At 42.1% G+C, this 14,707-nt stretch overlaps 1 protein-coding gene across 2 annotated transcripts in view; it reads left to right on the forward strand.

Moving 5' to 3' along the window:
* Positions 1-14,707, forward strand: part of slc49a4 (solute carrier family 49 member 4) — a 60,079-nt gene that overhangs the window by 40,105 nt on the left and 5,267 nt on the right. For both annotated transcript variants that reach the window (XR_012772560.1, XM_075479973.1), the window contains exon 8: positions 5,483-5,665. Coding sequence is in view for 1 of the 2 variants with exons in the window: in XM_075479973.1 (XP_075336088.1) it covers positions 5,483-5,665 (183 nt within the window). In the remaining variant the exon portion in view is untranslated. The remainder of the gene's footprint in view (positions 1-5,482; positions 5,666-14,707) is intronic.

Genomic DNA, 14,707 nt, shown 5'->3' on the forward strand with positions numbered 1-14,707 from the left:
TATATGTGCAGATAAAGCAGACGAAGAGCTAGAAATGTGGAATATCCTGCGACAAATTGGGGTTCCTAAACTCTGGTACTCTTGAGGTAAAAGCAGGGGAAACATTTTCTTCCCTCCAGACGGCTTTAATTAAGGCATTGCTGCTGCCTTTTAGGAACTGGGGACACTTAGTCCAATATGAGCAGAAACATGCAGTGGTTAAGGCGTTTGACATAAAGTAAGTGCCTGAATAAAGAGATGCAAGGGAGAGACGGCTGCCTCTGATGGCTGCCAAGTGGCGCCTGGATTCCCTGTCGCAGGCGGGTTGGTGGGGATGCGAGGGCCCTCAGAGGCGCTGCGATTAAAGGGAAGTGCAGCCTAATGGGGCGCTTATTTGAACCACTCTGCTGAGATAAGAGTGATGGAGGCTGCCACGATGTTCCAGAGGTGATGATTGTATCTCTCTGCACATCCACTCTTATACACAGCGAGACATTTCTCTTTAAGTCCAGCCAAAAGACTTGAGCTGCCCACGAGACAGCAGAGCAGACTGAAAACGTCCCGCAAGAGATGCTGTCCACAACAACTTTGACCTCAAGACATTACATTACATTACGGTCATTTTGCAGACGCTTTTATCCAAAGCGACTTTCCACATCGGTAGGCAAAAGAACTTCAGGTCACAAGAAATCATAAGTGCATTTCCTTCTAAAACCAAACAGCTAAGAGCATAACTAGTGCTAGAGTAAATGCAAAATGTATTTTATTTATACAGCCCTTTACAAACAATCATTACGATGTACCAAAGTGCTTTAAAACAGATAATAAATAAACAGAAGAATAAGTAAAAACAATAAAAGAACAGTGAAATCGATAAAATACAACAAAATCGAATAGATTTTAAAGATAAAAGTGTCATCATATACTGGGTATTAGGATAAAAGTCTTCTTTGCCACGGATCTGGTGTTGATGAGAGCCATGCGAACAAAACGCCGATCCGACTGTCGGGAGGCCCGGTTAACGGCTCTGAACAGCGCCATCTGCGGATCCTCACGGGTCGGCGGCAGGGACATGGGTACCCGGCCTCCGGTGCGACCGGCAGCAGTCGTCAGTGGGAGTAATCCACGGAGCCTCGGATGTCGTAGCCGGCGCAATCACTGGAGAGACCAGACAGCAGGCGAAGCCAGGTGGGCTTTCAGCCGGCATATTACTCAACCTCTCCTTCTGTAAGTGCAGTAAGTTAGGTACCGAGACAAATGGGAAGACAATTTAGGAAACAAAGACAATTTAGGAAACAAATAAGTGCGTAAGAAGCTGGGATGAAGCAGGTGACGTCCTAAGAGGGCGGATCAGGGTAGTGTTTCCTGAAGAGATGGTTTTCAGCCTGCGGCCAAAGATGGGCAGCGACTCAGCTGTCCTGACATCAGTCGGGAGATCGTTCCACCATCGGGGCGCCAGAACAGAGAATAATTTGGAATAATTAAAGGGTAACCCTAATCCCTAACCCTTCAAGTTGCACTTTGAAACCCATATGGGCAAACACAGGTGAGGCCACCGTGGAAACTGGGGACAAACCCACTTGGAACCATATCTGCAGCCCAAATTTAAACCTCATGGGCCCCACATGGACATGCTGGCTAGCACCAGAGTCTGAAACTGGATGCTGCAGCTACAGGGAGCCAGTGTAGGGAGCGGAGAAGGGGAGTGGTGTGGGAGAACTTGGGGAGGTTGAACACAAGACCAGCAGCAGCTTTCTGAACGAGCTCCAGAGGTCTGATGGCAGAAGCCGGGGCGCCAGCAAGGAGGGAGTTGCAGTAGTCCAGGCGGGAGGTGACAAGAGCCTGGAGGAGCACCTGCGCTGCCTCGGCGGTGAGGAAGGGGCGAATCCTCCGGATGTAGAGGAGGAATCGGCAGGAACGGGTCACTGATGCCATGTTTGCCGAGAGCGACAGTTGGTCGTCCAGGGTCACCACGGGAGTCATCCAGGGTGGCGGCCAGGTCCTCGGTACGGGCAGCCCTTCCCCGGGAGTAACGCCAGCTCAGTCTTGTCCAGGTTGTCAACAAAAATCACCTTGGCAAGATGTCTTGATGGAAATGGGATAAGTTATTATTGTGAGAATGCCTTGAAGCATTCTCACAATTAAGTTCCTGTTTCTCTTTATCATTATTATTCCGCCAGTTTTCGGCACCTAACTACTCCTGCATACTTTCAGCAATTTCTACAATTTTGGTATCAAAACGTTCAGCTCTTTCAGCAGATTCCTGCTATGATTTTTGGTGTTTTTAACTTTTACACTTTTTAAGATATTCAACTTTTATTCAAATTTTCCCGTCATTCAAATGAATGGAAACTTCTTTCAGCTCTTCCAACTATTTCTGCATGCTTTCAGCTAGAGACACCATTCAAACTTTAAATGGGTCACAAGACATTCAGCTTTTACCAATCGTTTCAGCTTTTTCAAATCTTCAGCCAATTTTGTAAATATGACAGTTTAAAAAAATGAACATTTTGCTCTTTCTTGATTTTTATGAATGAGCACACAGTGGAGTGCTTGCTGATAATTCTAAAATTTTTCAGTTTTTTCAAACAAATTCCTCTAACTTTCATACAGTTTAACTTAGAGAAACAAATTATACCTTAAAATGTAGGAAAAATGTTCCTCTTTCAGCCAATGTAACTACTAAAGAACTCACATTTACAGAATTTCAGCTATGAGCCGTGAACAACCTCTCAAATTCTCTGACTAACTCCAATGTTAAGTTTGGTAGCAACAGTTTTTACTGCTAAAATTGATCTATTTTCAGCTTTTTTTAGTGTGGTCAGCTATTCAGCTCATAAGCATTCTCACTGCTGTTTCGCAGGAACAGCTCTTTCTAGTTTTGGATTAAAAATGTCAGTGAGAAACTTTTTACCCCCCCAGTTCAACCCAGAAATGCAGCCAAATGAACACTAACAGTCTCCTCATGTCTGGGGAGCAAATGAGACCAGCTGTTTACCGTTTGGGCACCTGCGCGTTTTGGCAAAAGAATAAGAAATTTTATTTTAATATATTGTAGAATCCATGAAATGAGGTGAATCCTGCTGCCAAGTGTTGGAGCAAACTAAAGCCAGAGACATATTGAAAAAATAATGGAAATTGAATTGCTGTGGCGAGGCAATCAAAATGTTTTTGTTGCACTTCCTGCCCGACTGGGAGGAAGACGGTCCTCATGCAGAGTCAGAAGAAGGGCTGTGTGTCAGACATTTCTACTTCTCTTTGCAGCAAATGTAAAACTCAAGAGTTCAGGATGTCAAATATGGTTTCTTTCTGTGTCCTCTTAGCAAATTCTTTTGATTTATGGGAAATATTTATCAAATTAAACTCGTATTTGTTTAGTTTCTTTAAAGGAACCCCGGCTACCAATGATCAATGTTTGTTCCAGCTACATAAAAAAATTAGGGCTGGGCAACGATTAAACTTTTTAATCTAATTAATCACATGATTTCCCTGATTAATCACGATTAATCGCATTTGTACGAAAATCCAAAAATGAATTCAAAAGTAGCGTATAGCTTTTAGCATTTAGTTTTTATTTTAAATGTGCTGCCATATGAATGAAAGTGCCATAACATTTGTTGTGCAAACACACTTTTAACATCAGCATCTTTCTGTAGTTTTTATGTAGAAGCCTCGCTCCACTGTCTGTTTCCTTGAATGACTTGCTGCTATCAGTTGTGTGTTTTGCCTTTAAGTGATATTTTAGACTGGAACTACTACGCTGAGAAGACAATTCAACTCGGCAGTGTTTACAGATGACTTTGGTTCTGTCGACTCCGCCGTCTGGAAGAACTTTAAAATGAAAATGGCCGAGTAAAAGTTCCGTACCCTTCTCCATGTTTGGTGGATCCGCCGATTACTTTCTTTTCCTGTTCCACAGCAGCAGACTTTTACAAAATAAAAGCCTGTGAGCAGCAGACTTTTACAAAATAAAAGCCTGTGAACAACAGACTTTTACAAAATAAAAGCCTGTGAGCAACAGACTTTTACAATAATAAAATAAATAATAAAACCTGCGTTAATGCGCGATAAAATATTTATCGGCGTTAAATATTTAATGAGTTAACTCGCCCAGCCCTAAAAAAAAATAAATTAAAGTCTCTCAAAATGTTTTAGTTTGTCTAAAATTGGAAAAAATCTCTGCACTCGTAGGCCGCCATTGTTGTTTACGTCACAGTCCTGTCTGAGTAGTGACGACACAGCGTTCATTTTACCCTGCGGTGCGAAACCATGTCACCTGTAACCTTTTTAATTTGAACCTGAGAGACGGAAGCGAGGAGGAGGACGCTGAAGACTTGCCGACTCGTCGTCGGCTTCCTGCGTGATCGTGCCCGATGGTTCGCCATCAGAGGACAACATTTAGCGTCTCCTGGCCGATGGCGTTTCCGTTTTGTCCGTTTATGTAAAATAATTGTAGGCACGGCATCTGGCTTTAGCCTCCGTCTATAACCGGCTGTCATCGGCTCAGGTCGGCCAAATGCATCAACTGTATCTGGAGAGAAGTGGCGGGAGCACAGACGTGGGCTCTTCGGAAGTTGTACACGCCCACAAGCAATTTCCCGCTCCTGTCTTCTCTTCTTATCGCTTCCCTTGTTCCCCTTGGATCCAATCCAATTTTATTTATAAAGCACTTTACAACAACCTCAGTTGACCAAAGTGTTGTACAAAAAATAAAAACAAAGAAATTTAAAAGAATAAAATTACAAGAATAAATTAAAAGGCACAAAACAGCTATATAATTTAAAACAATAATAATACTAAAAATAGCAATTTCACATTTCAACATCTCACATCGTGTCAAAAGCCAGGGAGAAGAGATGTGTTTTAAGATGAGATTTAAAAACAGACAGAGAGGCAGATTTTTCCACAGTTTTGAAAATTACACCCAAAAGCAGCACAATTTGGCATTGTTGTGGTTTTCTCGCTGCTGAAACGCATTCTACTACGAGGCAAACTTGTAAAATTAGAGCATATTTATGCCTGTTCGTCCTCACAGTCGGGGTTCGGTTCTAGTTATCACGCCTGTCACCTCAAACCAACCATTTCTGAAAACAGAGCACATGACCTGCGAGTTGCAGAGTTATAAAGTAAGCCAGAAAAACACATTTCAAGTGGCGAAGCTGACAAATTAGCGCTAACTGTGTATCACTGCAGACCGGGTCAAGGCGTAGGTGAGATTGGGTCGGAAAGCTTGCCGCTTGGTGCCCAAACGCCTACAGTGTTTTGGTTTTATTTCTGGTAAATGGCCACCTTAAGGGCTGGCGTTCTAAATGAAGCGTTTCAGGGATGAAGGTTCATCATAAATTTCAGCGCAGCCGAAAACAAATGGCAGAGTAGAAGTGGTGCAAGGTGGAATAAATCACTGCCGCTGTGGCTCATAAAGTCCACCGTCGTGGCCTGTTTTTAAAGAGGTGCTCACGTGGAAACTGATTTTTGTCCTTCTGTTCGTTCTGTCCTTTCACAGCCATCCTCTACACGTCCTGCATCCTGATCGGCATCTTCATTAACAGCAGCGTACCGATCTTCTTCGAGCTCTTCATTGAGACGGTGTACCCGGTCCCTGAAGGCATCACCTGTGGAGTCGTCACTTTCCTGGGGAATCTGGTCACTGGCCTGCTCCTCTTCTTCCTCACTTTTTACTGCACAGGTAAGACCACAGTGCTGAAATCACTCTTTTCAAGGTAAAAATGCACAAGTTTGTTCCTTTTTTTGCACCTACAGTACTACAAACCTCAACCAGCCCTCATTTCTTTACATTTAGCTTCCAAGCAGCCAGACTTTCTTTAATCTTTTAAAGTGGTCTTCATCAATAGTTCTCCAGCTTTCTGAAGCTCTTTCAAAGTTTTTCTTCGAACATTTTTCTGCTTTTTCACTCATTTCCAGTCCAGTTTGTTAAGCCACTTCAATTCAATTCAGTTTTATTTATATAGCACCAAATACAACAATTGTCATCTCAAGGCACTTAAATAATAAAGTCCAATTTAAGCCAATTGGAATTCAATTAATTGTAATCGTAATTATTTTCAAAATAATCCAATTCATTCATATAGAGCCAATTCAAAAACAATTTCCTAGCTAAGGAAACCAACAGAACTCTGACCTGTGAATCATTCAGGCAGGAAAAAGGCTCCTAACTCAGGGGATGAACCAGTGTTGTGTCCACACAGAACAGACAACTTAGTCTAGTGACCCAAAGTCACCAAAAAAACCCCAAAAAACACTAAATAAAACAAAAAAAACACAAAAAAAACACACTAAATAAAACAAAAAAAACACAAAAAAAACACACAAAATAAAACAAAAACAACCCAAATAAAACACAAAAACACTAAATAAACAGAAAGAAACCCAAAATAAAACAGAGTCCTGATCAATAACATAACAGACAACTTAGCAAAGAAGCCGTTTTTAACTGGATCTTTAGGCACTTTGTTCCCAGCAGCCTGTCGCAGAGACGCATCATTTGTTCCCATTTCTTTAGCTGCATCTGTGAAAAACAGCTTCATAGTTTCAACTTTTTTGTACATTTACTTTAAAACTGCTTTCAGTTACCAAAAGAGTCAAATTAATATAAGAAATTCAGTTTAAAAAAAATCCTAATAAAAAAAAAAAAATAACGTTATCACGTCTAAAAGTAGGAAAAAAACTGACAATAATAAGAATTATATGTTAAACAACATCAAGAAAAAGTAAATAAGATTCAATTTAATACTTAAAAAAGGAATATAAGATATAATCTAATGACTAATTATGGAACAATTAATATAAATGAAATGATTAAACTGTTTTATGCCACCAGAAATGAATAATCTAGAAGCTCTTTGTGGGTTTTAGACTGGAATTAAGATTTGTTCCCATTTCTTTAGCTGCATGTGTGAAAAACAGCAAAGATAACACAGTGTGACAGACAGAAAACAGGATTTCTGCAGCAACAAGCTGATTCCCAAAGAGCTGTTAGCTGAAAACTTGGCATATCTCAGCATGGTGTGCAGCGTGTCCTTAAAACATTTGAGGAAACTGGACAAGTGGAGGACAAAAGAAGAAGTGTCAGGCCTAAAGAACTATCTACAGCAGATGAACAGGATCTGAAAGTGATGTCCTTAAGAAAGAGGAAAGAATCCAGCAAAGACCTGACACAGGAGCTGAGAGATGCATCTGGACCTTCAGCTGATCCATCTGCTGTTGGCCCAAGCCTCATCAGAAATGGGCTCCATGGAAGGGTGGCTGTCAGGAAGCCGTTCTTAAGGAAGGGAAACAGGGAGAAAAGGCTGAGCTGTGCCAAAGGACACAAGAAGTGGGCTGAAAATCAGTGGCAGCAGGTCTGATGGAGGGATGAATCCTCCCCAGAGCCCGGAGCTCAACATTACTGAAGCAGTGTGGGATCATGTTGGCAGAGAATGGAACAAAAGGCAGCCCACATCCAAAGAAGAGCTTTGGGATGTCCTTCAAGAAGCCTGGAGAACTATTCCTGAAGACTCCTTAAAGAAAGGACAGAAAGCTCGTCTGAGAGGGTTCAGGCTGTGTTGGAGAATAAAGGAGCTCAGAGCAGATATTCACTTTAAAGCTGCTCAGAGCTGAACAAACCTTATAAATACTGTATTTACATTCATGTTTGAGCATGTTTTAATCGATGCTGGGTATGTATTCACATTCTGTGCTTTCTTTACTTGGGGAAAGGCCACTTGCACGGTTTCCTGTGAGTTGAATCTCTCTGTATATGATTGCAGAGTGTGAGCTGAGATTTCTCCAGCTTTCCTTCCCTCTGCAGGTTTCTTTCACCTCAGAAACCACAAGCTTCATTGTTTCCAGAAATCCATTCTGAGCCTCGCAGATGCTGCAGATAAAAGATGGAGGGTGGGAAAGAAAACTTTCTATTATATTTGGTCCTCGGCTGTCTCTCTGAGTTGGCTGTATAACACGGTTTGATGTCATTACGGCCCACTGCAGAGGGGCCAGCGTGGCACCTGCCTCTCATCCGCCTCTCAGCTTCAGCAGAAGAAAACAAAATCTTAAAATAAAGCGAGCAGCGTGTGTGTTGGTGTGTGTTGGTGCATACTTAGACCAGGTGTGTGTCGCCTTTGCCCACCAGGCTTCACATTCCTTACAAGTTTCCCAACATCAAAGCTCAGCTCAGCTTCCTCTAACGCTGTTTGAGTGAATAAGAGACGTGTTTTCAGAATCCAAAAGTAGCGGATAGCTTTTAGCATTTAGTTTTATTTTAAATGTGCTGCCATATGAATGAAAGTGCCATAACATTTGTTGTGCAAACACACTTTTAACATCAGCATCTTTCTGTAGTTTTTATGTAGAAGCCTCGCTCCACTGTCTGTTTCCTTGAATGACTTGCTGCTATCAGTTGTGTGTTTTGCCTTTAAGTGATATTTTAGACTGGAACTACTACGCTGAGAAGACAATTCAACTTGGCAGTGTTTACAGATGACTCTGGTTCTGTCGACTCCGCCGTCTGGAAGAACTTTAAAATGAAAATGGCCGAGTAAAAGTTCCGTACCCTTCTCCATGTTTGGTGGATCCGCCGATTACTTTCTTTTCCTGTTCCACAGCAGACAGCAACAGACTTTTACAAAATAAAAGCCTGTGAGCAACAGACTTTTACAAAATAAAAGCCTATAAAACGGGTGGTCTGTGGCGTAGTGGGTTGAGCAGGCGCCCCATGTACAGAGGCTATAGTCGTCACTGCAGCTGACGGCCCTGTGCTGCGTGTTGTTCCCCCTCTCTCTGTCCCCTGCTTCCTGTCTCCCTGAACTTTCCTATCCATTAAAGGCACAAAACCCCCCAATTTTTTTATCTAAAAAAAATAAAAAAATAAAATAATAAAATAAAATAAAACATGCATTAATGCGCGATAAAATATTTATCAGCGTTAAATAATTGATGCGATAATAACGAGTTAACTCCCAGCCCTACTTTTTATTAACAAATACTGTTGCAAACATTAGAAAGAAATTCCTGTCAGCCCAGTATTTTGTATCCTGAGAGAAGAACGCCGTGGCCACGTCGTCCACAAGGCAAATATTCACTGAATCTATTCAGTAAATCCTGGTTTTAAGTGCTAAAACAGGGTTTGGTGTTCCTGCCAAGTTGGTCTGCGAGGTTAAAGGCCACATTCGACCCGTCTCGATCCACTGCAGGTGGTGTAATTCAGGAAAGCCGGATCTTATTTTAAGAATACAGATATAGGATCTGTTTTCAAGCGTACGTCATTGTGTCAGGCGCAACGGTTTGAACTGGAAGGAAACGACACGAGTTCAGACGAAGACGGCTCTGTGCGCCGCTGAGTTATCTGCTGATGTGGTTGAGCTCGTTCAACAGGTGGTGCTTAGAGGACTGCTGTGCTGCACAGTTAAAACAGGAGCTGAGGGACAATTCAAACAGAAATGAAGCTGTTTGAATACTCTGATTTCTTTGGAACGGTGTGACTGTGCAGCTGAATAACAGCTGAGACGAAAATACATCGGGTGTGGGTAGATGTGCTGCAGGCCAGCACACAACGCATGAGGAATACATGATGTTTCCTCTGCTCAGAACGTCTCCCTGCTGTGCTGAATAATTGACGACACGATGTGGCTGAAGATCTGCGCCGAGACCGATCCTGACGATCCCTGCGACAGGTGGGGAGAAGATCAAGCAGAGCAGGAGGAGGCTTTTGTTTTTTTTCTCCTCCTCCTCCCACCCCGAGCTTGAGAAATGGAGAATGATGCATCGAAGCTCTCTTGTTAGACACTTCTCTCTCTCTCTGCTGCAGGCATTTGAAAGCGAGCCCACGGATAACTGTGGTGGGTCGCCACCTACCGTCTGCTTGCACACTGCGCTGTTCGTTCACACGAGCCGCGTCGTTGTGTAAGAAACTGCGAGGTCGGAGCCGCGAGTCGAGCAAATAACGCACATTTCATGATATAAACCGCGTCTTCTGGTCGTCCTGAATGTGGGACGAAAGCTCAGACATGCGCTTCTTTCCTAACAAAGATGGCGTGTCATTAAAGTTGAATAAAATGAACATTTAAACTTGAATTTTTACGTTTTAATCACGAGCACGGTCATGGTTGCAGACTCCTGGCCTCCTGCACGTCGAGATTAAACCGTGCACCTCGACTAAATGTGTAAAGCTTGGATTAGCGCTTCATGTTGTGAGTGTTCGGTTGGATGAGGCATTGATTTTAAGGTTGGAGCTGAGTGCTGTGGGCCGTACAGAAAGGTGAACCTCTGAGGAAACTGAGAATGTTTTCCTCTGGAACTTTAGCCATATTTAGCATCATGCATATTCTTTTTAATTAGGATTAGTGCCAAACACTCCACTTTCAGCCTCATCTGACCGGAGTACCTTTTGCACATGTTTGGGGATTGATTGATGCCCTTGTTGCCTGAAGTGTGTAAGGTTTGCAGGTCTGCTGTGGTTCCACATTCTGTCCATTTCACAGTAACTCTTTTAATGGTGCAGCACTGAGACTAAAGCTCAGTAATTACGGGACTTCTGATGGTAAAGGTGACATCTTTTGTCGTTTCTTCTTTCTGATGAAAGCTCGAGGAAGAGAATTCAAAGGAAGAAAAACGAACGTGCCACTAACAAATGGTCCAACGAGTCTCAACAGAATAACGCCTGAAGGCTTTTACAGCAGCTTCAAAGCTCTGAAGTTAAACCCCGTGGTGTGATTTATACCTGTTGACGAGGAGTTGCTTCTAGTCTCGGTGAGAGCTGAGTATGAATGAGCCAATGACGGGTGTGGGGAGGAGGAATGTGTTATTGTACTGTCAACTGCTATGCTATGCTATGCTATACTATGCTATGCTATGCTATGCTATGCTATGCTATGCGCTGCTGCATCATGGCTTGGTGTCTGAGGGCGAATTTGCAAACGTGTACGGAGAAGGGGCTTTAAAATGTGATGAGTGTCCTGGTCTGACTGTGGGGCACCAAGGGCTGGAAAACCACCAAAATCCAACACATGCTATGGAAAAATCCTTTTTTCTGTCTTTGGATCATATGTTTAGGTGTAAAAGTCTACTAAAAACACAACCCTGGTATTCTTCCCCTTTGTTTGAAAGTTCCTCATTTAACGAGCCGTTTCTGATTTTCCTTTCTAAAGTACTTCGCTCCTTAAGTTGACTCCGCCTCCTCTGCTAAGCCCCGCCCACTCCCATCCACCCTGCTGGACAGATGAAGCCAGCTTCTGGTGGAAATGTTCTGCACTGAGGAGCATGCATCTTCCATCCAGCAGCAGCAGCAGCCTCAGAGGATATCAGAGCCCAGTGGATAAACTCAATCTGAGGCTAATGTTCCAGCAGAGTTAGCTAAAGACTGTGGATGTGCAGCAGCCACTTTTCATCCCACTGTTTCAACAACTTGGTCCAGTTCAACGCTGGACTGAACAAACTGAGCCACAAAGAGGGATCAGTTCCAACTCTGAGCCTGAACTTCAGAGCAGGGAAATGGAAGCATCTGGGAAATAACTCTGCATGGTTTAATTACTGATTTATTTTCTCCTTTAGCACCAGCTAACGCTAACAGCTTAGCTAATGAAGATGACGTACACCAACTTCTGAGGAGTTATTGCTGTTCCTTTCTCCTTTAGCAGCAGCTAACGCTAACAGCTTAGCTAATGAAGATGACGTTCACCAGCTTCTGAGGAGTTATTGCTGTTCCTTTCTGAAAGATGAACATTATTGTTCCCACATTACTTTGTTAGCTGAAGCTTTCTAGCTGAACAGTTCCGTTCTGTAACTCATCAACCTGCAGCTGTGTGGATAAGGTGCGTTTCCAACACAACACCGGTCCTCTCCTCACTCGCTGCTACACTGAACGCCTAAACCTACATCTATCTGATAAAGATGTAGGTTAATATATGAGGTTAATATATCCAAATTGTTTAAACGCAGTAATTAACAGTACACATGCATTACTACGAGTTACGCTGTGTGCATCTCCGGCTTGGTCCATCACTGTTCATGAGAAAGCATTGTTTGCTAGCATCTGCTGCTAGCTTACAGCTACACTGCTAAACTATTTCCCTCTAAGATCAATAGAGTGTAACTATCTGTATCTATATATAGAGCTGGGGAGGGTGAGTAACTGCTGACCTCACTAAAAGGGCGGGCTGAGGACTTGCTAACAGACGGTTTACAGAGAGGTGTTAGAACAGGGCTCAGACAGAGAGCCACTGTGCTTAAACCAACGGGTATTTTGACCACAGCCTGTCTCGTACATCCCGATAACTCAGAAAATTGTGATATACCTAAACCTATCCATTTAAATGACAGCTTATAAGGTTAAATTACAGCTTATAAGGGTAAAAAAAACCTGTAACGACTCCTGTTCTGCCTGTAAATCGGCATTCTGTTCTCCAGAAGAGATCGTTCCTGCAGAGATTAATTTGATTATGTAAATTCCCTTTGGAAGTTTTCTAGTGGGCTGTCTCATTACTCTAATTTCCTCTCTGTGGTCTCATAATGGATGCGGCAAATAATATTCTGCCTTCAAAACTGATGAATTCTGCATGAGCGTCGTCTTTTCAGAACTCTTTAACCTCTCCTGATATTGAAAAATTGGCGACTTGGGCCTTTAAAGATTCTCCCCTCTATTTTCAGTTTACAGTTCATTTCTTGGGTTTTCCTTTTGGCTGCCCTCTGCCTCGTTATGCATTCTGAATTATGGCTCCTTCTCTGTGAGAGCAGGAGGGCGTGTATGAATTTACCTCCTTGTCCATTTTAATATCCGCGAGAGGCTGGTTTTGGATCAGCGAGCTATAAGTGCCCTCTTGACTTTGTCGTATTTTAAAAAAATCCCCCAAACTCCCCGCGCCACGTGACTCGGGAACATGAATGGAGCCTCCGGGGCCACATATCCGCACTTGTCGTCGTTCCTTTTTCAATTTTGTCTGCGGTGTGTTGGTGTCGTTTAGCGCAGCGCGCAGGCTGGAATACAAAGCAGCGCGGAGATATTGTGCAGCAGAAAGTGCCTGTGGAGGAAGAAGAAAAGGAGGAGGAAGATGAGAAGAGGGTGGAAGGGTGGTGGTGAGCTTTCCACTGAGTTGTGTTGTCAGACTCCAGCATGGCGGGGAAGCTCGCGTTGTTCACTTCTGAGAAATAATTGCTGCACCTCTTTGGTACCGAGACTTTCTCCCTTCCTCTCTCCGCTGAAGTTTGTGTTCTCTGAAGAGAATATTTCTTTGTAGAGCGACTTCTTCAACCTCCGAAAACACTGAAGAAACAACAAACAACTCCTCGTTGTCGAGCTCGGTCCCTCCTGAGAGGAAAGAAGGCGTTTGCTTCTTTAGTTTGGGACTTAAGTTTGAGTCGTGAATGTGAGATAACAGACGATCGGCTGAACGAGTCGGGCTACTTTAACCCTGATCCCTGATAGGGGACATTTTTGTCCACTTGGGGTGTACTTTCTCCTCTAATTTCACACTGGAAATAGTGATACTCATTATATTTGGTCCAGTTGTGCATTTTTGTCTATTTTTTTCGAATTTCAAACACACATCATATACAATGCAATTTTTCATTGTGTAGAAAAAAAAAAACTCCTTCATTTCTGAAAAGGGACATTTTTGTCCCCTTTTAAAACGACCTAAAAACATCATATAGTAATATTTTTTCCACTTTTTTTTTTCATAAATCTTTTATTAAACTTCAGTTCTGATCATAACTACCAAGTTTTCAATTATTTTCAAAAAATTAACCCTTTAGATGCCAATTTGAACTTTTTAGCCCAAATTTGAAGCCTTTAGGTGCCAGTATTTTCACAATATGGAATGCAAAGTGGAATTATTGAGTAGGGATAATTATGGTCTGGGATATGTCAATGATTAGCAACAACATTGATTTTTAGGGATTTTTAATTTTTTTGTAATACCCGATTTATAAACAAACAAAAAAAAAACCTCCTTAATTTCTGAAAAGGGACATTTTAACATATAATTTAAAATATTAACATATGGTATTTTGGGGATCATTTTAGAAGAGGACAAAAGTGTCCCTTTTCAGAAATTAAGGAGTTTTTTTTTTGTTATAAATCAGGCATAACAAAAAAATTTAAAATCCCTAAAAATGATTTTGCAGAAAAACTAAAAAGCTGTAAAAACTGATGTTGTAGCTCATCAATGACATATCCCAGACCTAATAATCCCCCATAGAATATTTTACTTTGCACTGCATACATTGAAAATACAGCAGTTTTTGTGTGTGTTTTTAACAGAAATTGGTGTTTACCTCATATACACTGGTATTTAAAGGGTTCATTTTTTGAAAATAATTGAAAACTTGTTGGTTATGATCAGAACTGAAGTGGAAGATAAGATTTATGAAAAAAAAGTGGAAAAAATATTAACATATGATGTTTTTAGGTTGTTTTAAAAGGGGACAAAAATGTCCCTTTTCAGAAATTAAGTTGTGTTTTAAATCAAGTACGAGGGTTAAAGTTCTCACCATCTTATGATGGGTTGATTATGTCCACATGTTTTATCATATCTTAGCTGCCGGTGGTGTGATTTACACCGAGCTGGTTCTCAGGTGTAACCCCAGCCCTCTCACACAAAGGCCGTAAAGAGCTAAGCATCATGAATCACGACGCTGCATTGACCTCAATTAAGACTGATAAAGGCCATAAGATGCCTGTTGACCTGCAGCTCTGCTGATCTGCGGAGCCAGTGAGCAGCTGCAGTAATGGGCTGTT

The sequence above is a fragment of the Odontesthes bonariensis genome, chromosome 12, assembly GCF_027942865.1.
Source record: "Odontesthes bonariensis isolate fOdoBon6 chromosome 12, fOdoBon6.hap1, whole genome shotgun sequence".
Taxonomy (NCBI): Eukaryota; Metazoa; Chordata; class Actinopteri; order Atheriniformes; family Atherinopsidae; genus Odontesthes; species Odontesthes bonariensis.